The sequence below is a fragment of the Mobula birostris genome, chromosome 7, assembly GCF_030028105.1.
Source record: "Mobula birostris isolate sMobBir1 chromosome 7, sMobBir1.hap1, whole genome shotgun sequence".
Lineage (NCBI taxonomy): Eukaryota > Metazoa > Chordata > Chondrichthyes > Myliobatiformes > Myliobatidae > Mobula > Mobula birostris.
The window spans coordinates 155,741,186-155,764,684 of record NC_092376.1 but is presented as its reverse complement, the minus strand read 5'-3'; the positions used below and the strand labels follow the sequence as shown (position 1 = coordinate 155,764,684).

General features: G+C 39.6%; 1 protein-coding gene across 2 annotated transcripts in view; it reads left to right on the top strand.

The window, feature by feature from the left end:
• The window catches only part of LOC140200864 (gamma-aminobutyric acid receptor subunit beta-2), a 201,507-nt gene that overhangs the window by 166,631 nt on the left and 11,377 nt on the right, over positions 1-23,499 (top strand). For both annotated transcript variants that reach the window (XM_072264498.1, XM_072264497.1), the window contains exons 6-7: positions 855-992; positions 7,979-8,131. In XM_072264498.1, the coding sequence (XP_072120599.1) occupies positions 855-992; positions 7,979-8,131 (291 nt within the window). The remainder of the gene's footprint in view (positions 1-854; positions 993-7,978; positions 8,132-23,499) is intronic.

Genomic DNA, 23,499 nt, shown 5'->3' with positions numbered 1-23,499 from the left:
AATGCTCAGGGTAGAGATGTTCTGTTTTTGTGACTTGCAAACTAAAATGTTTTTCGAAAACTAAACAATGAACAGGTTGTAATGGATCATAGCACATTATTAATGGATTGGATTGTACAAATTGTACAAATTCTGTTATTTATAATACAATAGAAAATAATTTTTAAATGAATTGGGGCTGTAACATCTATAATTTGGTGACCCAGTGATGCAATCTGTTCCATTCTGTATTGAGAAGGGGCCAGAAGTTTAATCCCTCAATCCCACTGGGGATTTTCAAGATGTCCAACAGAAAACATGAGCTTTTCTTTATTTAGGGACACTGTTATGCTGTTTATCAATTTAAGAATGTAACTGAGGTAATATTTGACTTTATATTAAAGTAACATGCCTTATTGTCCATTAAAGCTATTTTTGATCATTAGTTTAATTTGATGGTCAACCAGACTGAACATTAGCTATCGTTAGGACAAAAAGGTTGTGCTGAAGAGCAGTAGTTGAAGACCTGCTAATGAAAAGATCAAGGACTTTTGTAGGGTGACCTGAAACAAAGAATAGAACAGAAATTGTGGGATTTGGGGAGAGAGATTGGTGGGGGTGGATATGGAAGATATATGGAAAAAAGAGATAACAGCAAGTTTATTTGTTGGATTTAAGGAAAGCATGCATCCTCATATTGCGCTAATTAAACAACGTTTCTTGCATGTTTCTGCTGTTGAGAGTACAGAACAAAATATGCAAAGATACATGAGTGGTTATGCTGCTTGAACTTTGATTATGTTTCAAAGTTTAACTTTGCTAAATTTCAAGAATTATTTTACTCCCCAACAATTCACTTTCCAATTTTGTTTCAGATGGGTACACCACAGATGACATTGAATTCTACTGGCGTGGAGGTGACAGAGCTGTGACTGGGGTGGAAAAGATTGAGTTACCACAGTTTTCCATTGTTGATTATCACCTTATTTCCAAGAATGTTGTTTTCTCTACAGGTATTGAAGAATGAATATATAGTGTGGGTGTGAAAAGTATAATACTAATGGAAAATGTTATGTCATAAACCACTTTGACTGGGGAAAAGATTTGTGATATGATTTGAAGTTTGATACCTAGTTTGGAGCCGGGACTTGGACTGAGAATTTGAAAGAGATAGTTCTGGGATTTGCTGGTGAGTTTAACTTCCAGGATTCTAAAGAGGCATATTTTCAAATTGTTGGTTAATAGTTGATTGGCTATTAAGCTAATTAACAGCAGCTGATAAAAAGAAATTAGAATTATATGGAGTCACTATTTTGGAATAGACATTGTGAAAGTGTGCCAGTGAAGGTCAGGGAGCTGAGGCTTTGCTTGAGGAAGCTGTGGCATGAAAAGCTGGAGTAAGTGGCCCAGGTGTGATGAGTGACAGCAGTTCTTTGAAAAGGGTATCAGTCAGAAGGCACAGGTAAGGTTTTATCCTCAGTCTTTGATTTGCTGTATGCAGAATGATAGGGTGGTGGTATGCTTGTCCTGCTGGATGTGGGCAGTCAGGGAACTTTATAGTCTTCCTGGCTGATGATATCTGTGGGAAGTGCAAGGTCACAAAGGTGGAACAAAGGATGAGGTTCCACAGAGTGAGTTTAGGCAGTTGGATAAGAAATTAAAATGTAGATGCTTTAGAGGAATGATTTCTATATTAATCCCAAAGCCATGTGCTAGAGAGTCCAGGGATAAAAATGATAGTCTAGATGAATGTGTGGCTGAAGAGCTGATGCAGAGGATTCAAGTTCCTGCATCATTGGGATCCAGGAATCTCAGGTCTTGACTTGAACAAAAGGAACATGTTACACTTCAAGTCAAAGAAAAATACAGAAGAGAAACAGGCACTTTGGCCCATCTAGTCCATGTGGAATTAATTGAACTATCTACTGCCATCGACCTGCACCCAGTCCATAGCCTTCCGTACCCCTAATGTCCATGTAACAATCCAGACTTCTCATAAACATTGAAATTGAGTTTGTATGCAGCCCTGGCACTGGCAGCTCGTTCCACACTCTCACAGTCCTCTGAGTGAAGAAGTTTCCCCTCATGTTCCCCTTAAACTTTTCACCTTGCACCCTTAACCCATGACCTCTAGTTGTAGTACCCATCCAATCTCAGTGGAAAATGCATGCTTGCTTTTACCCTATTTATGCCCCTCATAATTTCATGTACTTCTATCAAATCTCCCCCCATTCTTCTATGTTCCAAGGAAGAAAATCCTATCCTTTTCAATCTTTTATAACTCATGTCCTCCAGTCCCAACAACATTGATGTAAATCTTTTTCTGCACTCTTTCAACCTTATTTGCAACTCCCCTGAAGGTAGGGGACCAAAACTGCACACAATATTCCAAATTTGACCTGTGCATCATCTTGTACAACTTCAACATAACATCCCATCTCCTGTACTCAGTACTTTGATTTGTGAAGGCCAATGTGCCAAAAGCTTTCTTTATGATCCTATCTACCTGTGATGTCACTTTCAAAGAATTATGGACCTATATTCCCAGATCCTTTTGTTCTACCGCACTCCACAATGCCTTACTGTTCACTCTGTAAGACTTGCCCTGATTGGTCCTACTGTAGTGCAACATCTTGCACTTGTTTGCATAAAATTAATTTGCCATTTTTCCAACATGTCCCAACTCCGCCGCAAGCTCTGATAGTCTTCCTTACTGTCCGGTACACCCACAATCTTAGTGTCATCGCAAATTTACTGATCCATTTAGCTACATTATTATCCAGATCATCGATAGAGAAAACAAAAAAAAACAGACCTAGCACCAACCCCTGCAGAACCCCACTAATCACAGGCCTCCAGTCAGAGAGACAACCATTTACGACCACTGTCTATCTTTCCCCAGAAAGCCAATATCTTATCCAATGTACTACCTCACCTTGAATGCCAAGCGATTGATCCACTTTGACCAACCACCTCTACAGGACCTTGTCAAAAGCCTTGTGAAAGTCTATGTAGACAACATCCAATGCCTTGTCTTCATCAATTTCCTTGAGAAACTTATAAAATTAGTTGGAGATAACCTACCACGCACAAAGCCATACTGACTATCCAAATAAAACCATAAGACTTAGGAGTAGAGTTAGGTCATTTAGCTCACCGAGTCTGCCAGCCATTCAATCATGGCTGATCCTTTTCTCTCCTCCTCAGACCCACTCCCCGGCTTTCTCTCCATAACCTTTGATGCCATGTCCAATCAAGAACCTATCAAGCTCTGCCTTAAATACAGCCAACAACCTGGCCTCCACACTTGCCTATAGCAGCAATTTCCACCCTCTAGTTAAAGAAATTTCTTCACATCTCTGTTTTAAATGGATGCCCTGCTATCCTGACGCTGTGCCCTCTTGTCCTAGAATCCCCCACAATGGGAAACATCCTTTCCACATCTACTGTGTCTAGGCCTTTCAACATTCAAAAGGTTTCAGTGAGATCCCTCCTCATCTTTCTAAATTCCAGCAAGTACAGACCTAGAGCTATCAAACGTTTCTCAGATGATAACCTTTTCATTCCTGGAATCATCTTTGTGAACCTCCTCTGAATCCTCTCCAATAGCAGCACATCTTTTCTTAGACGAGGAGCCCAAAACTGTTCACGATACTCAAGGTGATTGCCTTATAAAGATTCAACATCACAATTCTACTCTTGTATTCTGGACCTCTTGAAACAAATGCTGACATTGCATTTCCCATCCTCTCCATTACTAATGCTGCCACAATCTCTGCCACTACCTCTTTCAGAACCCTAAGGTGCAGTAGTGCAGTTCATCTGGTCTGGGTGACTTGTGTACACTTAGATCTTTCAGATTTTTGAGTATCTTCTCCTTTGTAAGAGTAACTGCACTCACTTCTCTTCCCTCATATCCTTCAGCACCTTACACACTGCTAGTGTCTTCCACAGTGAAGACTGATGCAAACTCATTTAGTTCATTGCTCTTAGTAATGATACTTAGTAAAGGGCCTTATCTTTTACTTAAAAGGCAACTGATCAACTCAGATTTTACTGGGTAAAAGCTGAAGGTTCTGAAATGAAAGTTGTTTTTTTGCTCCAATTAAGTGAAGATCCTAGGAAGGGTTCAAAGGTTCATTTCATTGTCAAAATATGCATGTACAATACAGCTGTAATATTTGTCTTCTCCAGATAGCCATGAAATACAGAAGGACCATATATCAACTCCCCACAGCATGAAAAAGAAACAAAATTCACAGACCTCAAAATCCCCTCTCACCTCCCCCACAGAAAATAACAGCAACAATTTCAACACATCCTCAACCCCTCCCCTGCAGAGAAAAAATAGCCACAATAACAATCCCTGACCCCTCACTCGCAAAAAAGAACAGTGTCAATAGCATCAAGGTCACCCTCTTCAACACCCCCTCCCACTCATACACTAAGAATGAACAAATCACCCACCCACCAATTGGCTACAAGAAAGAAAACATTGAATAACTAAAGGACACCAATATAAAGTACAGTCCAAACACCTGGGATGTGCTAGTGAACTTCTCATTAAGCCAGATGATCAGCTTATACTTTCTCAACTTTAAGATGTAAAATGTGCCTCTGAACCTGTGTCAGCTTAGTGATCCAAGTTCAGTGTGCTCCTGTCTTATTTCATAATTTTTTTTTGATACCTTATCTAAATCCTTTTGGAATTGCACATATGCTACAGCAATTGATTCCCTTTACGTATCTGCTTGTGATATTATTTACTTATTTTTATTTATCTGTGATAATATTACTTTATTTTGTGCATGTGAGTTACAGGTACTGTGTTGTGCAATTTGGACTGGAGCCACGTTGTTTCATTTGGCATTCTACTTGTGTACAGCAGAATGTCAATAAATTGAACTTGATATTCTTAGATATTTGTCTATCATATTGTCCCTTTAATTAAAAAACTGTTGATTCTAGTCAATTCTATAATTTTCTAAATTTCCTTTGTCCTTTCATTGTAGGGGCCAGCTTTTTCCTAGTGACAGATGTTGAGCCAGCTGACCTACATTCGCTTGCTTCAGTCTCTCTCTTTTCTTGAATTGTATATTCCATTTTTGGTTTTCCAATCCATAAGGATCTTTCCAGAATGTAGGGATTGGGTGTCACTGACTGCTGTCAGTTCAGACCTGTCACTTCTGCTTAGAGATTCTCCTCCTTGATGAACTGGCAATCAGCTTCCAATAGAATACTGTATCTAGGGGCAAGCAGCAATAACAATTGTATTTTCCTTATAGGCTAGATGAATATATAATGTATTCAATCAGGCATACAAATGAGTAATTTTATTTTGATGTGCTTCTGATTCAACATTATAAAACAATTTCAAGCAATAATCTACAATTTTCCCAAATTATGCCAAATAAAATGCAACTCCAAGAAATTGTTCAGCAGTTCTCCACCAAGGGAATAATTAGTTCATATCTACTTGCACACTGACTCAGTACTCTTATACTGATGAGACACTTGAGATGTGCTGAGGTATTTGGGTGGCACAGTGATATAACCAGAAGAGCTGCTGCTTCTCCTTGCCAAAGACCTGGGTTTACTCCTGACCTTAGGTGCAGTCTGTGTGTAGATAGAAAATTCTTCTTCTGATAGCATTAGTTTCCTCCAGGTGTTCTTGTTTCCTCTAAAATGTCAAAAACATGTGGGTTGGTATGTTAGTTAGCCCCTGTACATTGCCCTTAGAGTGTAGGTTGATGGTAGAATCTGGAGGGAGTTGATGAGATTGTGGGGAGAATAAGTAATGGGATTCATGTCCTAAAAATAATTAAAGCCCTGGTTTCATTTATATTGCTTTCTGGAGAAAGTATATGCAATGACTATAGTTTGAAGTTTAAGGAACAGAACATAGTTTGAGGAACAGAAATGATTGCACTTCCCAAGTGATTTCCCTGCATGACCTGTTGGATTGTAACCTGGAAATCAAACTCGCTTTCAAATTAAATAAAGAGTTCGCAATGCATGTTTATTTCAAATGGGAGTTTCCATCAGTGGAATAGCTATGCTTATGATGTGTTATTAAAATCATGTTAGTTGAAATTAGTATTACATTGTTGAAAATTTTATATCCTATTTAAAAAGATTAGTGTCTGACTATTTTGACATATTAGTTCATCTGCTGTTGAAACCCTTACTCTTGCCTTCTTCACTTTGGGCATTACTCTTTCAGTGATTTCCTTTACCATGTTCACCATATACAAACTTAATTTCATGTGAAATTGTTTCTGTTACTGTAATTCTAACCAAATTCCATTTTCTCTTGTATTCTCAATCAGGCAACACCTAAGTTTTAAAATTCTCTTTCATATTCTAATAGATTCACCCTTCCCTCGCACTCTAATTTCAATCAAACTACCACCCCGGGCTCGTTTCGCTTTGTATTTTTAATATCAGAACCATTTTAAATTGTCTCTTCAGCTTATTGTGAAATACACTGGACTTTATTTTCTTGAAAACAACTAAATTTCCTTGCTTTAGTCAAATATCCTAACATCTTTTTGCTTGGCTTGATGAGAAATTGACTTGATAATGCTTCTGAAAAGCACTTACTTCATTGAATCCACAAGATAAATGCAATTCCTTTAATACTATCTGAAAAGTGTGAATATTAACAGCAATGGGCCCCTGTTTTACTAATTGTTTAAAACTAGAAGAAGTAAGACTTCTAGTGACTTGAGCAGTTGTGTATATAGGTCATCAAAATATCATGGATAAGTACAGAATGTAATCAGCAAGGCTAAAGGAATTATGAAGTACAAGTGGATAGCAGCTATATTTAAGTCCTGGTTACAGCACACTTGAAGTACGGTAAACAGTTCCTGGTATCACCACTTAGGAAAACCTTAGAGGTAGAGTAATGCAGATTTATCAGAACAGTACTTAGATTCCCCAGAAGTTAAATTACATGCAGAAAATACAGAAACTAAGTTAATTTTTAACTGGAATCCAGAGAGTTAATGTGTTATTTTATTTTTAATTTAATTATTATTAAAGGTGACTGATAATATCAACCTAAAGAAACTTTATATTGGTTGGGGAATCTGAACTAGTTATCCCATTCCTATCAGGGAAGAGGCCACTCAACACCCATGCTAGGACCACTAGACTCAAAAGCAGTTTCTTCTCCCTTGCCGTCAACCTGATCAACATCTCCACCCATCAACCCACTCCACCACCCCTGCTACCACTACATACACATCACCTAGTGTTACTTTATGCACATAAAATCTGACTGTATATGACATTTACTTATCCATTGTGTTTTATAGGGTTGCTTTTATAGTTATACTTATTGTGTTTTTATGCTTACTGTGTATTTTTCATGTTGCATTGGGTCTGCAGTAAATCATTTTGTTCTCCTTTACACTTGTGAACTGAAGAATGACGATAAATAATCTTGAATTTTGAACTTGAAACTTGAAACTGGAGGGCAATGTGGCATAGTTTAAAAATAAGAATCAGGCATTTTCATCAGTGAAATTTAGATTATGAGGACACACAGTCCTCTTTTATTGTCATTTAGTAATGCATGCATTAAGAAATGATACAATATTTCCTCCGGTGTGATATCACAAAACACAAATTGAAGAGCAATTCTGAATGCATATTTGATAGAAATTTCACATACTGAATTTCTGGTGGCATAATTGATTTTCAGTCTGAAGATGATAGATTTTTATTAACCATAAATGTAAGGAATGTGAGGAAAAGGTAGATTCATAAAATCTGTTTACATATCAGCTATGATATCTGAAAGGCAACATATATTCAAATAACTAAACAATTTAATGGTTTATTTCTCTACCTTTTATCCAAGTAACCATAATTTTTAGGAACAGGTAATGAATAATGGATTTTAATGTTTTCTTTTGTTTGCTTGTTGGGAAATAAAAATTATCTATACTTCGTTCATAAATGGAGCTGAAAGTATTTATGTATTTTTCAGGTGCTTACCCCAGGCTTTCCCTCAGCTTCAAGCTTAAAAGAAACATTGGTTACTTCATTCTGCAAACATATATGCCCTCCATCTTGATCACCATCCTCTCTTGGGTGTCTTTTTGGATTAATTACGATGCATCGGCTGCAAGAGTTGCTCTAGGTATGACCTGTTTAAATGCTTGCAGCTTAGCACACATACTTATAATTATTCCTTTCTTCCTGCTATATTCCAGCTGATGTATTCATTCAATAAATTATTTTGATAAATGACAATTAAGATCCCTCTCATACAAATTATTATCTAGTACCAGTTCTAACATTTCATTACCTAAAGCAGAAGGCCTTGCATTTCTGCTTGATGTCTGCCTAGCCCAGATTGCTGGAACTAAGTTCTATTATTTAACTGAGACTGATAGGAACAGTTACTTGGGGATTTTAGCACCAGATTTAAAATGAGTGGGCCCTAGCGGGACTTCCTGCGGAGACTGAGCTTACTTGGGTAATTAGGCACTTGGTAAGGGCTAATAAAAAAAAAAATAGGTTTATGTAGAGCGTCCATTGTGGGAGCAACCATTGTTGACGTGGGACAAAAAGGGGGAACTGAGGCTTTGGCTCAAGAGGCTTCAGTGAGGAGAGGCAGAGGCTAGATTGAGGTTTCTGTCAATTTTACATTACCTTCTTCACTAGTGCCTAGCTAGAGTAATGAGAAGGGATCCCAGGTCAGTGGTGTGCTTCTCAGACAAGTTGTAGGACATCTGGGAGACCTCCAGTCTCTCTGATAACTACATCTGCGAGAAGTACATCAAACTGTAACTCTTTGCAAACTGTGTAAGGGACTTGGAGCTTCGGCTCATATGTGAGAATGAGAAGGTGATATATAGAAGCTACAGGGAGGTGGTCGCCCCTAAGTTGCAGGAGGCAGGTAGTACATAAAACATAGAACACAGAACAATACAGCACAGTACAGGCCCCTCGTCCCACAATGTTATGCCGACCCTTAAACCCTGCCTCCCACATGAGCCCCCCCCCCCACCTTGAATTCCTCCATATACCTGTCTAGTAGTCTCTTAAATTTCACGAGTTTATCAGCCTCCACCACTGATTCAGGCAGTGTATTCCACGCACCAACCACTCTCTGAGTAAAAAACCTTCCTCTAATATCCCCCTTAAACTTCCCGCCCCTTACCTTAAAGCCATGTCCTCTTGTATTGAGCAGTGGTGCCCTGGGGAAGAGGCGCTGGCTATCCACTCTATCTATTCCTCTTATTATCTTGTACACCTCTATCATGTCTCCTCTCATCCTCCTTCTCTCCAAAGGGTAAAGCCCTAGCTCCCTTAATCTCTGATCATAATGCATACTCTCTAAACCAGGCAGCATCCTGGTAAATCTCCTCCGTACCCTTTCCAATGCTTCCACATCCTTCCTATATTGTAGTAGCTGGGTGACTGTCAGAAGAGAGTAAAGAAATAGAAGGATAGTGCAGAGTAACCCTGTGGCTGTTCCTCTCCATAACAGGCATACCACTTCAGATAGAATTAAGGGTGCAAGCCCCAGCGACCAGGTCATTATGGCACTGAGTCTGGCTCCATGGCTCAGGAAAAAAAAGGAGAGAAGAGAGGAGTGCAGTGGTGACAGGGATTTTAATAGTAAGGGGAAACACAGAAACATAGAAAACCTACAGCACAATACAGGCCTTTCGGCCCACAAAGTTGTGCAGAAGATGTCCCTACCTTAGAAATTACTGGGCTTACACATAGCCCTCTATTTTTCTAAGCTCCATGTACCTATCCAAAAGTCTCTTATAAGACCCTATCGTATCCGCCTCCACCACCATTGCTGGCAGCCCATTCCACGCACTCACCAATCTCTGATTAAAAGAACTTACCCCTAACATCTCCTCCATACCTACTCCCCAGCACCTTAAACCTGTGTCCTCTTGTGGCAACCGTTTCAACCGTGGGAAAAAGCTTCTGACTATCCACACGATGAATGCCTCTCATCATCTTCTACACATATAGGGAACATATAGTAGATTTTGTGGATGTGAAAGAGACTCATGGATAGTATTTTGCCTCCCAAGTCCAGGGTTAGAATTGTCTCCAACACAGTCCACAGCATTCTTAACGGGGAGAGGTATATATTACTACCAACAACATACAGTAGGTAGGAAAAGGGCTGAGGTCCTCAAAAGAGAATATCGGGAGTAAGGTGGGAAGCTGAAAAGCAGGACATGAAGGGTAATAATCTCTGGATTCCAATTTGTGTCACGTGCCAGTAAGGGTAGACTACAAGACAGAGAGACAGAATTGGGCCATTTGGCCCATCAAGTCTGTTTTTCTATTCCATCATGGCTGATTTATATATCCTTCTTAACCCCATTCTCCTGTCTTCTTCCAATAACCGTGAACATCCTGACTAATCAAGAACTGATCAACCTCTGCCTTAAATATACCCAATAACTTGGCCTCCTCAGTTGTCTGTATTAATGAATCACACAGATCCCCCACTCTCTGGCTAATGAAATTCTTCCTCATCTCTCTTTTAAATAAATGTCCCTCTAGTCAAAGGTCGTGCCCTCTGGTTGTAGACTTCCCACTATAGGAAGCATTCTGTGCATATCCACTCTGTTTAGGCCTTTCAGTCATCAGGCCTCTGTAGTCATCAGGGAGACCATCAGATTCCATGAATTCCCACATGAGGAGCATTCCACTGCCATATCTGCCACCCTTCCTGCACAGCGTGATGGGCAACCAAGCCCAAATCAGCAATAACGAAAGGAAAAACCTACCCTTCGTATCTGTTTCTTTGGCTTCAGCCTCTTCTCATGGAAGCCTCTTGAATCAAAGCCACTAAATTCACACTCTGACTCTAGCCTTCACTCCAATGATGGCTGCTCCATTGGACCCTATCTCTCTCCTATGGTTTAAAAAACAAGAAAAAATCCCCACGCAAGGAGAAGGAACTCACCGCCTTTGGTGGTGTTCCGCCTGCCTTTCACTGCACTTTTCCACTTTTGGCTCTCCTATTTGATTACTTGGGTTGTTTCCAGCTTCTTTATATTCATAAATAGATAGATACTTTATTGATCCCAAAGGAAAATACAGTGTCACAGTAGCATTACCAGTGCACAGATTTATCAGTATTAGAAGACAAGTAAGAAAGACTAAAAAAAAGTTACCTTAAAAATAAGATCTGCAAGATTTACAAGTTCCTACTGATAAGATGATACTGCAAGATTTACTGTAATATTATACAGTAATGGGTGCACATTCACACTGTCCAGATAAGAAGTTATGGTGGTATTGCATACTTGGTTAACAGAGCTAAACAGAGCTTAAATAGAGTACTGGTAAACAAAAGTTAATAACAATCTGACAGGAGCAGCTATAGGTTGACTCATTTTAGAACCTAATGGCCGAGAGTAAGAATGACCTTATATAGCGCTCTTTGGAGCAGCGCAGTTGTCTTAGTCTTTCACTAAAAGTGCTCCTCTGTTTACTAAGGTGTCATGTAGAGGTTAAGAAACATTGTCCAGAATTGCCAGGATTTTCCGGAAAGTCCTTTATTCTACCTCAGTTTCCGGTATGTCCAGTTTGACTCCTCTAACAGACCCAGCCTTTCTAATCAGTTTATTGAGCCTTTCACATCACCCATGTTGTTGCAATTGCCCGAAACACACCACTGCATAGAAAATTGTACTGGCAACAACACACTGGTAGAACATGTGAAGGAGAGGCCTGCATACTCCAAAGGACCTCTGTCTCATCAGGAAGTAGAGGTGACTCTGGTCCTTCTTGTACACAGCCTCTGCATTGGCACTCCACTTAAGTCTGTTGTCCAGATGCATCCCCAGGTACTTGTAGGTTTTCACCATCAATAGTAACAGGGGAGTAGTGCAGGCTTAGTCTTCCAAAAGTTTATCACCATCTCCTTTGATTTACTGATGTTGAACTGCAGATGATTCAATTTGCACTATGCGATGAAGTCCTTCACCAGGGCCCTGTATTCATCTCCCATCATCCCTTTATACCCTAACTATTGCTGAATCATTAGAGAATTTCTGCAGGTGACATGACTCAGAGTTGTATCTAAAGTCCGAGATATACAGGGTAAACAGGAAGGGAGCCAATACACACAGCTCTGAAGCCAGACAAACTGTGGTCTGCAAGACAAATAGTCCATTATCCAGGATGCAATGGACAAGCCAGCCTACAATGAATGAAGCTTTCGTCCCAGCATTTAGGCCTGTATGGCATTGAAGGCACTTGAGAAATCACAAAACACGATCGTTACTGTGCTGCCCTGCTAAGCTATAAGACCATAAGACACAGGACAAGAATTAGGCCATCTGCCCCATCGTGTCTGCTTCACCATTCAATCATGATTGATCTTTTTTTTCTCCTTCTCAACCCCAGTTCTCGGCCTTCTCCCTGTAACCTTTGATGCCATGTCCAATCAAGAACCTGTCAGTCTCTGCCTAAATACACCCAATGACCTGGCCTCTACAGCTCATGTGGCAACAAATTCCACAAATTCACCACCCTTTCGCTAAAGACATTTTTCTGCATCTCTGTTTTGAAAGGGCGCTCCTCTATCCTGAGGCTGTGCCCTCTTGTCCTAGACTCTCCCACCATGCAAAACGGCCTTTCCACATCGACCCTGTCTAGGCCTTTCAACATTTGAAAGATTCCAATGAGATCCCCTCTTATCCTTCTGAATTCTGGTGAGTATAGACCCAGAGCCATCAAACGTTCCTCATATGATAACCCTTTCATTCCTGGAATCATCCTTGTGAACCTCCTCTGGATCCTCTCCAATGCCAGCACATCTTTCCCAAGATGAGATGCCCAAAACTGTTTGCAGTACTCAAAGTAGGGCCTCACCAGTGCCTTAGAAAGCCTCAGCATCACATTCTTGCTGTTGTATTCTAGGTCTCTTGAAATGAGTGCTAACATGGCATTTGCCTTCCTCGCCACTGACTCAACTTGCAAGCCAAATGGGAGTAGGCTCTGTTTAGCAGGTAGAAGACAGCATCGCCAACTTCAGTGTGCTCCTGGTAGACAAACTGCAGGGGATCGAGGGCTGATCTGTCCAGTGATTGGACATGAGCCAGAACCAGCCTCTCTAGGGTCTTCATGATGTAATGCGGTTAGGCTACTGGACGGTAATCATTCAAGACTTTCGGTTGGTCCTTCTTGCGTACTGGGACCACATCAAAGGCCCTCTCTGATTTCAGCTTCCTAAGCCATGCATGCACTTCCTTTTTATTTTTGACTAAATTTACAATCTCTCTCATCATCCAAGGGTCCTTTACATTAACGTTTATGTCCTTCCTCTTTAACGGACATGCCCATGCTGGGGTGTCCTGTTCTTTAAATGACTCCCACATTTTAGATAGGAACTTGTCTAACAACAGCTTCAGCTTCCGATTTACACATTCCAAGCTCCTACATAATAATGTTGTAATTTGCCCTTCCGTGGTTTAATGTTATTTTCCTTGGTCTATCCTGAGATGGCCATACTCCCATGTACCAATCCCCTCTGTCCATCTCAGCATTTGGAAAGTTTTACTGTATTAATATAGGGATGTAACTATATTTTGTAGTTACAAATCCAGCACAGTTACTGGGAGAGAGTATTTGAGATATAGAGAATAGTACGTTCATCAGGAACTTTGTACTGCATGGTGCTGAGCTTCACTAGTGTTGCTAAAACTGCAGGTTCCCAGAAAAGTGGAAAGTAATTTGTCATGTGGTGTGTGTAAATACTTGTTCAGGCTTAGGAAGTAGGAGACAAATCTGCACCACAAGGTGATTGATGTATGACACGGTTGTAACTGAAATATTTGTGCAACTGACCCAGTCGAGTCTCTGAAAATTATTATGACCTATATATGTCTGCAGAGGACTTATGCTGGTTATGCAATTGACTTTTGTGTAGCATGATCGTAGTTTGCCATTTATTTTCCAAGACTGTATGTTGTCTAGGTTTTGCTGCAGGCAAACATGGATGACTAGTCTTGCCTCGATACAGTGGCATGCAATAGATTGGGCACCCATAGAACCATAGAAACTACAGTACAGAAACAGGCCTTTTGGCCCTTCTTGGCTGTGCCGAACCATTTTCTGCCTAGTCCCACTGACCTGCACGCGAACCATATCCCTCCATACACCTCCCATCCATGTATCTGTCCAATTTACTCTTAAATGTTAAAAAAGAACCCGCTTTTACCACCTCGTCTGGCAGCTCATTCCATACTCCCACCACTCTCTGCGTGAAGAAGCCCCCCGCTAATGTTCCCTTTAAACTCCCCCCCACCCACCCTTAACCCATGTCCTCTGTTTTTTTTTTCTCCCCTTGCCTCAGTGGAAAAAGCCTGCTTGCATTCACTCTATCTATACCCATCATAATTTTATATACCTCTATCAAATCTTCCCTTATTCTTCTATGCTCCAGGGAATAAAGTCCTAACCTATTCAACCTTTCTCTGTAACTGAGTTTCTCAAGTCCCAGCAACATCCTTGTAAACCTTCTCTGCACTCTTTCAACCTTATTAATATCCTTCCTGTAATTTGGTGACCAAAACTGAACACAATACTCCAGATTCGACCTCACCAATGCCTTATACAACCTCATCATAACATTCCAGCTCTTATGCTCAATACTTTGATTAATAAAGGCCAATGTACCAAAAGCTCTCTTTACGAGTGGTCAAAATTTCTGTTACTGTGAATAGCTAAGAGAGTAAAAGATGAACTGATTTCCAAAAGGCATAAAGTTAAAGATGACACATTTCTTTAATATTTTAAGCAAGAAAACTTTTTTATTTCCATCTTTTACAGTTTCAAAATAATAAAACAGGAAAAGGGCCCAAGGCAAAGGTTTGGGCACCCTGCATGGCAATACTTAGTAACACCCTCTTTGGTAAGTATCACAGCTTGTAAACGCTTTTTGTAGCCAGCTGAGAGTCTTTCAGTTCTTGTTTGGGAGATTTTCACACACTCTTTCTCACATAAGGCTTCTAGTTCTGTGAGATTCTTGAGCCGTCTTGCATGCAGTGCTCTTTTGAGGTTTATCCCCAGATTCTCGATGATGTTTAGGTCAGGGGACTGTGAGGGCCATGGCAAAACCTTCAGCTTGCGCCTCTTGAGGCCAAAAACTTCTTTTCAAAAATTTCAAAGGAACATCTAAGCAAGCCTGATGCATCTTGGAAACAAGTCCTGTGGACTGATGAAGTTAAAATAGAACTTTTTGGCCGCAATGAGCAAAGGTATGTTTGGAGGAAAAAGGGTGCAAAATTTCAGGAAAAGAGCCTCTCTCCAACTGTTAAGCACGGGGGTGGATCGATCATGCTCTGGGCTTGTGTTGCAGCCAGTGGCACGGGGAACATTTACTGGTAGAGGGAAGAATGAATTCAAATAAATACCAGCAAATCCTAGAAGCAAACATCACACAGTCTGTAAAAAAGCCGAAGATGAAAAGAGAATAGCTTCTACAACAGGATAATGAACCTAAACACACCTCAAAATCCACAATGGACTACCTCAAGAGGTGCAAGCTGAAGGTTTTTCCATGGCCCTCACAGTCCCCCAACCTAAACATCATCGAGAATCTATGGCTGGACCTCAAAAGAGCAGTGCATGCAAGACGGCTCAAGAATCTCACAGAACTAGAAGCCTTTTGCAAAGAAGAATGGGCGAAAATCCCCAAACAAGAATTGAAAGACTCTTAGCTGGCTACAAAAAGCGTTTACAAGCTGTGATACTTACCAAAGAGGGTAATTACAGCGCGAAAACGGGCCATCTCGGCCTTTCTAGTCTGTGCCGAACTCTTACTCTCACCTAGTCCCACCGACCATCACTCAGCCCATAACCCTCCATTTCTTTCCTGTTATCCAATTTAACTTTAAATGACAACATCGAACCTGCCTCAACCACTTCCGCTGGAAGCTCGTTCCACACAGCTACCACGCTCTGAGTAAAGAAGTTCCCCCTCATGTTACCCCTAAGCTTTTGCCCTTTAACTCTCAACTCATGTGCTTTTGCTTGAATCTTCCCCCACTCTCAATGGAAAAAGCCTATACACGTCAACTCTATCTATGCCCCCCATAATTTTAAATACCTCTATCAAGTCCCCCCTCAACCTTCTATGCTCCAAAGAATAAAAACCCAACTTGTTCAACCTTTCTCTGTAACTTAGGAGATGAAACCTAGGTAACATTCTAGTAAATCTTCTCTGTACTCTCTCAATTTTGTTGACATCTTTCCTATAATTTGGTGACCAGAACTATACACAATACTCCAAATTTGGGCTTATCAATGCCTTGTACAATTTCAACATTACATTAAATAAAAAAATTTTCTTGCTTAAAATATTAAAGAAATGTGTCATCTTTAACCTTATGCCTTTTAGAAATCAGTTCATCTTTTACTTCCTTAGCCATTCACAGTAACAAATTTTGACCACAGGTGCTCAAACTTCTGCGTGCCACTGTAATTAGATTGTCTGTGCTTCTTGATTACTAGTGCTATATCTTAACTGATTTGACAACTATCCTTATACACTGCAGGTTAACTCTTTTTAGAGTATTTAGACAAAAGATTGGTGTCCTGTTTAGTATTACAAGTTGCTCTTGTCACAACATTAAGTAGAGTGCTAGAAATGTATTACTCATGAACAGGACTCTTGAATACTTAGCAGACTGCAGTATCTATCAATGTGCAAAGCTGTTTTGGTGCCACTGGTGTTAAACCGGCCCTTAGAAAAAGAAGCTATTTTGGCTTAGCTAGCTGAAGACACAGCTTAAAATGTTGCAGCATATATTTGCCAGATAGCACTAAGAAAGTCAACTCCCTCTTCTGAATAAAGAAATTATAAATTACAAGTGGATTTACTGCTAGCTCATTAGAATAGAAAGTTGCTTGAAATAAGTTACAGATTTCTGCTTAAAGATGTTCTTACAGTTTATTAAGTTTACAGAAAGTGGTGTTATTGAAGAAATTATTTTGTGTATACAAATTGTAACAAAACCTTTTTTCTTCCAGACGTGTCTGTTGCTACCAGATGTGTAGTATGCTAGGGAAAAGGAGTAGCTGCAAGACAATGGTTAAGAGTGAGAGAGAAAGAATGTAGTGATGAGTATCAGAATACATCTACATCCACTATTATCCTTTCTGAAATATGTTATGTAGGCAGCTGTAACTAATAAGATTGAGCAGGACTAGGTTCTTCACAACTGTGAAATCTACAGATGGTTATTTATTTATGCTTCTCTTCTTCAAAATCTGCAATATTTTCCTGTTTACAATGCATATTAAGGAGCTTACAGGAGAGCAAAGTTCATCTTGTGCTAAGATTATAAGTTTGCCAGTTGTACATGGCACATTGACCCCTGAATCACATCCCTATTAGACCATACGACATAGGAGAAGAATTAGGCCATTTGACCCATCGAATCTCCTTCACCATTTCATCCTGGCTGATCCATTTTTCCTCTCAGCCCCAATCTACTGCCTTCTCCTTGTATTCCTTCATGCCCTGACCAATCAAGAATCTATCAAGCTCTGCCTTAAATATACATACAGACATGGCCTCCATAGCTTCCTGTGGCAACGAATTCCACAGATTCAGGACTCTCTGGCTAAAGAAATTCCTCCTCATCTCCATTCTAAAAGGAGTGAATTTCTAAAATTTTAGTGAATACAGGCCCAGAGCCATCAAATGTTGTTCATATGACAAGGTGTTCAAACCTGCAATCATTTTCGTGAACCTCCTTTGAACCCTCTCCAGCACACCCTTTGAAAGATAATGGGCCCAAAACTGCTCTCAATATTCCAAGTGAGGCCTCATTAGTGCTTTATACTTGCTATCATATTCTAGTCTATTTGAAATGAATGCTAACATCGCATTTACCTTCCTCACCACGGACTCAATCTGCAGATTGATCTTTTGAGAATCCTGCACAGGCACTCCCAAGTCCCTTTGTGCCTCAGTTGTATTGTATTTCCTCTGCATTTAGGAAATAGTCAAGCCTTTAATTTCTTCTACCAAAGTGCATGACCATCCACTTCCCAACACTGTATTCCATCTGCCACTTCTTTGCCTATTCTCCTAATCTGTCTACGTCCTTCTAGAAATTCCCCCTCTTGGAATCCAGCACAACCTGATTTTCCCAATCTACCTGCATATTGAATTCCCCCATGACAATTGGAACATTGCCCTTTTGGCATGCATTTTTAATCTCCCATTTTAATTTGTACATATTTCATACCACCAAGATAAACCACAAACAAAATAGATTCCGATCACTGAATATACTGGTTGTCCCTCGATTATGAACATCTGACTTATGGACACACATACATATGAACAAATTCCCGTAAATCTAAAGGTCTAGCATATGTACATATTTTAGTTCCTCGTAATAGCAGAACTAGTTTTCTTCAAATTTTGGATGAATGAAAACACTCACTGCCAACATATCTTGAGCCTCCTGCGTAAATGCTAGTCATCTTTCAAGCTCTGTATTGGATAGCAGTGTTTGTGATTTGTTACAAACACTATGCCGTACAGTCTACTTCTCACAGTATTTTACCATCGTAATAACTCCCAAATGCAGGATTGACATTAATTTAAAAAAAACTGTAGGTGATCAGGCATAAAAATCAAAATCAATACCAAATACGTGCTGGCTGGATGCTTATTCAACAAAAAGCATAGAGCACGTTCAAAGAATTGATGAAAAAGCAGGCAAGTGAAGAATTTGATACAAGTAGAGGATGGTTTGCAAGGGTAATTGCTGACCATGCCGGAACAAATGCATTTCCTGATACTTTAGCTCAGATAATTAGGGGGAGAATTATTGTGCTGAACAAGTGTATATTATGGATGAGACTGAGTTATATTGGAAAGCATATTTGAACGTACATACTTCAAGAAGAAAAGACTTTTGCTAGTTTATGACACTAAGCAGAGAGGTTGCTTGGTGGAAATATTCCATGGGATTACACATTTAAGCCTTTACTTGTTTATCTACCCAAGAAACCTTAGGCTCAAAAAGGAATTTAGAAGTCACCTGGAAGTCCAACAAAGTTGGAGCTGGAACTGGATGAGCTCTGGATCATTCAGGAGGTTGAAGAGGTGATAGATAGGACATATAGAGAGGCATTTACACCCAAGATGCAGTACTCAAGCAACTGGATGACAGTCAGGAAGGGGAAAAAGGTTAAAAAGCAGGTGCAGGGTACTCCTGTGGCCAACAGAGGCAATGCATAGTGAGGAGAGGCTGTTGATCGGGCAAAACTGTAGGCAACAGGATAAATTGCAATGTAAAAGGTGGACAAATCAAAAAGGGTGAAAACGGGATTGAAGGTGTTATATTTGAATGCACACAGGATACGGAATCAGGTAGATGAACTTATAGCACATTTGCAGATGATATAGATATCATGGCTTAAGGAAGATTATAGCTGGGAGCATAATGTCCAAGGATACACATTGGACAGTCTGAAGGGCAAGCTAAGAAATTGCAAGGATAAAGAGACCTTGATGGGAGTTGTGTACAGACCCTCAAAGAGTAGTAAGGATATGATCTATAAATTACAACGGGAGATAGAAAATGCATGCCAAAAGGGCAATGTTACAATAGTCATGGGGGATTTCAATATGAAAATGGATTGGGAAAGTCAGGTTGGTGCTGTATTACAGGAGGGGGATTTTCTAGAATGCTGACGAGATGACTTTTTGGAGCAGCTCGTGGTTGAGCCCACTAGGGGGTCAGCTATTCTGGATTGGGTGTTGTGCAATGAACTGGAATTGATTAGAGCGGTGAAGGTAAAATAACTCTCAGGGCAAAGTGATCATAATATGAACGAACATCCCTAATTTTGAGAAGAAGAAGCTAAAGTCAGATGTATCAGTATTATAGAAGAGTAAAGGGAATTACAGATGCATGAGACAGGAGTTGGCCAGAATTGATTGGAATAGAACACTGGCAGGGATGACGGCAGAGCAGGAATGCCTGGAATTTCTGGAAGCAATTTGGAAGGCTCAGGATATATACATCCCAAGAGAAATCTAAGCCAACATAAAAGCCAAAGAGGGCATATAATAGAGCAAAAAATAGTAGGAAGTCAGAGGATTAGGAAGCTTTTAAATACCAACAGAAGGCAACTAAAAAAGTCATTTAGAAGGTAAAGACTGGATACGAAAGCAAGCCAGCCAATAATATTAAAGAGGATACCATAACTGTCTTCAGATACATAAAGTATAAAAGAGAGGCAAGAATGGATATTGGACTGCTAGATCACTAGATTCTGGAATGGTTCCAAAAGACTGGTAAATTACAAAAATCATTCCACTCTTTAAGAAGGGAGAGAGGCAGAAGAAAGGAAACTATAGGCCAGTTAGTCTGGCCTCAGTGGTTGGGAAGATGTTGCAGTCGATTATTAAAGGAGAGCTCTCAGGGTATTTGGAGGCACATGATAAAATAGATCATAGTCAGCATGGCTTCCTCAAGGGAAAATCTTGCTTGACAAATCTGTTGCAATTTTTTGAAGAAATAACAAGCAGGATAGACAATGAAGAAGCGGTTGATGTGTACTTGGATTTTCAGAAGGCCTTTGACAAGGTGCCACATTTGAGGCTGCTTCACTAACTACAAGCTAATGGTGTTACAGGAAAGATTCTAGGTTGGATAAAACACTGAATGATTGGCAGGATACAAAGAGTGGGAATAAAGCGAGCCTTTTCAGATTGGCTGCTGGTGACTAGTGGTGTTCCACAGGGGTCTGTTTTGGGTCTGCTTCTTTTTACGTCCTATGCCAATGATTTGATTGACGGAATTGGTGGCTTTATGGCCAAGTTTGTGGATGATATAAAGATAGCTGGAGGGAAAGGTAGTTTTGAGGAAGCAGAGAGGCTACAAAAGGACTTGGATAGATTAGGAAAATGGTCAAAGAAATGGCAGATGAAATTCACTGTCAAGAAGTGAATGGTCGTGCACTTTGGTAGAAGAAATTAAAGGGTTGACTATTTTATAAATAGAGAGAAAATGCAAAACAAACTAATGTACAAAGGGACATTGGAGTCCTTGTGCAGGATTCCCTAAATGTTAATTTGCAGGTTGCGTCTGTGGTGGGGAAGTCAAATGTGATATTAGCATTAATGTCAAGAGGACTAGAATATAAAAGGAAGGATGTAATATTGAGACTTTGTAAAGCTCTAAAGCACGGGTGAGGCCTCACTTGGAGTATTGTGAGCAGCTTTGGGCCCCTTATCTTATAAAGGATGTGCTGAAACTGGAGAGGTTTCAAAGGAGGTTCAGGATTGAACGGTTTATCATTTGATTGCTCTGGGCCTGTATCAACTAGAATTCAGATGAAATGAGGGGTGACCTAATTGGAACCTATCAGATGGTGAAAGAGTGGATATGGAGAGGACATTTCCTATGATGGGAGAGTCTAAGACCAGAGGACATAGAGGCTTTTAGAGATGCAGAGGAATTTCTTTAGCCAGAAAGTAGTGAATCTGTGGAATTCTTTGCCATAGGCATCTTTATGAATATTTCAGGCAGAGGTTGTTAGATTCTTGATTGGATAGGGCATGAAGGAATACAGGGAGAAGGCAGGAGAATGAGATTGAGAGGAAAATTGGATCAGCCATGATGATATGGAGGAGTATACTCAATGGGCCAAAATGGCCTAATTTTGCTCCTTTATTATATGGTCTTATGGTTTATGAACCATTTTATTCTCCGATTGGAAAGATACTGTGCTTCCAAGTATTTACCATACAAGATTTTATTAGTTCTTGATAATACTCCTGGGCATTCTGCACTTCATTCAATTGTCAAGGTTGTGTACTTGCTGCTGACAATAACAACCATTATCCAGCCAATGGATCATGGTGTTATTTTTACAAAGAATATAATGTTTATAAACTCTGTTATTTCAAATTCTTTGACCTTAGTTACGTGGATTGATTCCCTTGAGAGATCAAACATGTGAAAACTAGACTGGTTGGAGGATTATTCCAGTATTCAGGAGAGTGGTTCTCAAGATTTGCTGCAGCGTGCTAAATGCTACACATTTGCAAATTGAGTTGTAAACTGGGAAGAGTTGGATACCAATATATAGAATTGCTATATCAATTTGCTATCAATAAATATAATCCTAATTCTCTGTTATAGCACAGTTCCTGTCTTCCCTTTATTACTAACTATCATAGCATCTGCTTGACCCAAGCAGCAGAATTAAAAAAAAAGATATTTCAAGCTAAGGTTGCTGATCAAACTACTCTAAAGCTTGCACAAAAATGTCAACTAATCACACTTCCATATTTCTGTGCCTCCTGGGGGTTTTTTTCTGTGCCTTTGGCTAACATTAGATTCCAAATCTGCATAATGATTTAAGAGCAAACTCTACTACCAAGGACCAATATAACATTTTAGTCATTGTTGGGTGGACAATTATTTCTATGTAATTTTGGGGAAAAAAATAGACAAGAAGTATAATTGTTCGCCAGCAGATATTTGGCTTTCTTAAAATGAAGCAGAATCCTCTCAAAGACTGAGAACAGAAGGAAAATTTTAATAAGATTTGCACCTCCCAATGGAGCCAATCTACCAGCACGTCATGAAATTCCTTCAAGCTAATTAACCTAATCTACTCTAATGATTTTAGAGACTCAACAGGCATGAATTCCCTGGAGGTCTTTCAGTGCCAAAAAGGTTGAATTTTTAGGGGAGGTCCACGAACAGCTCTGGTGTTCTTCCTTAATTCTAAGGGGTTAGGGGTAGTTATTCCAAACACTTGTCCCCATCCAAGGTCAGCTTGTATTGCTTTGTTCAAGATTGCTACTGTACCTGTTTCATGACAGCCTCAGATCAATTTACTCAGTACAAGAAGAAAAGAGATTATGCAGATTATTTCTTTAATTACTTATTCATAAATTTGAAGAAAATGGGCAAGTTAGATTTTGGATCATATGATTTAGTTGTTGAGGGACTTTTTATTAACAGGTGGCAGTATTTTGCAGAGAAGTACAGAATGCTGAAAATAATCAATTGGGAAATTGGGCAGTTCTTGTGCAGTGTTTGAAGTTTATGGTTTAAGTTTCTTTACCAGGAATAATTCCAGGCTCTTAAGATGCAGAATACAACAGTAGTCTAAATGAAATTATTTGCTGACAATTTTCAATATTCTTTCTGGAAAAATTTGTGCTTGGTGCTTTTTTGCACTGTTCCAGCAATTATGCATATGATGTATATATTATAAACCCAGTTCTATTTCCATTGAAATATGTACAGTGTGATTTACCAGTCAATTACGATAATATCCATGTGAAATGCATAAAAGATACAAGACATAGTGAGTTCTTTGGTTCATTAACAGCAATTGAAAAATTATATTTAAATTTATAGTAAAGTTCATCATGGAGTTAATGCCAGTGGAAATTATTTCTTGCTACTGAATTATTTGCACATTACTGAACTATTTTCAGTCTCTTCAAACATATTGTTTATAATA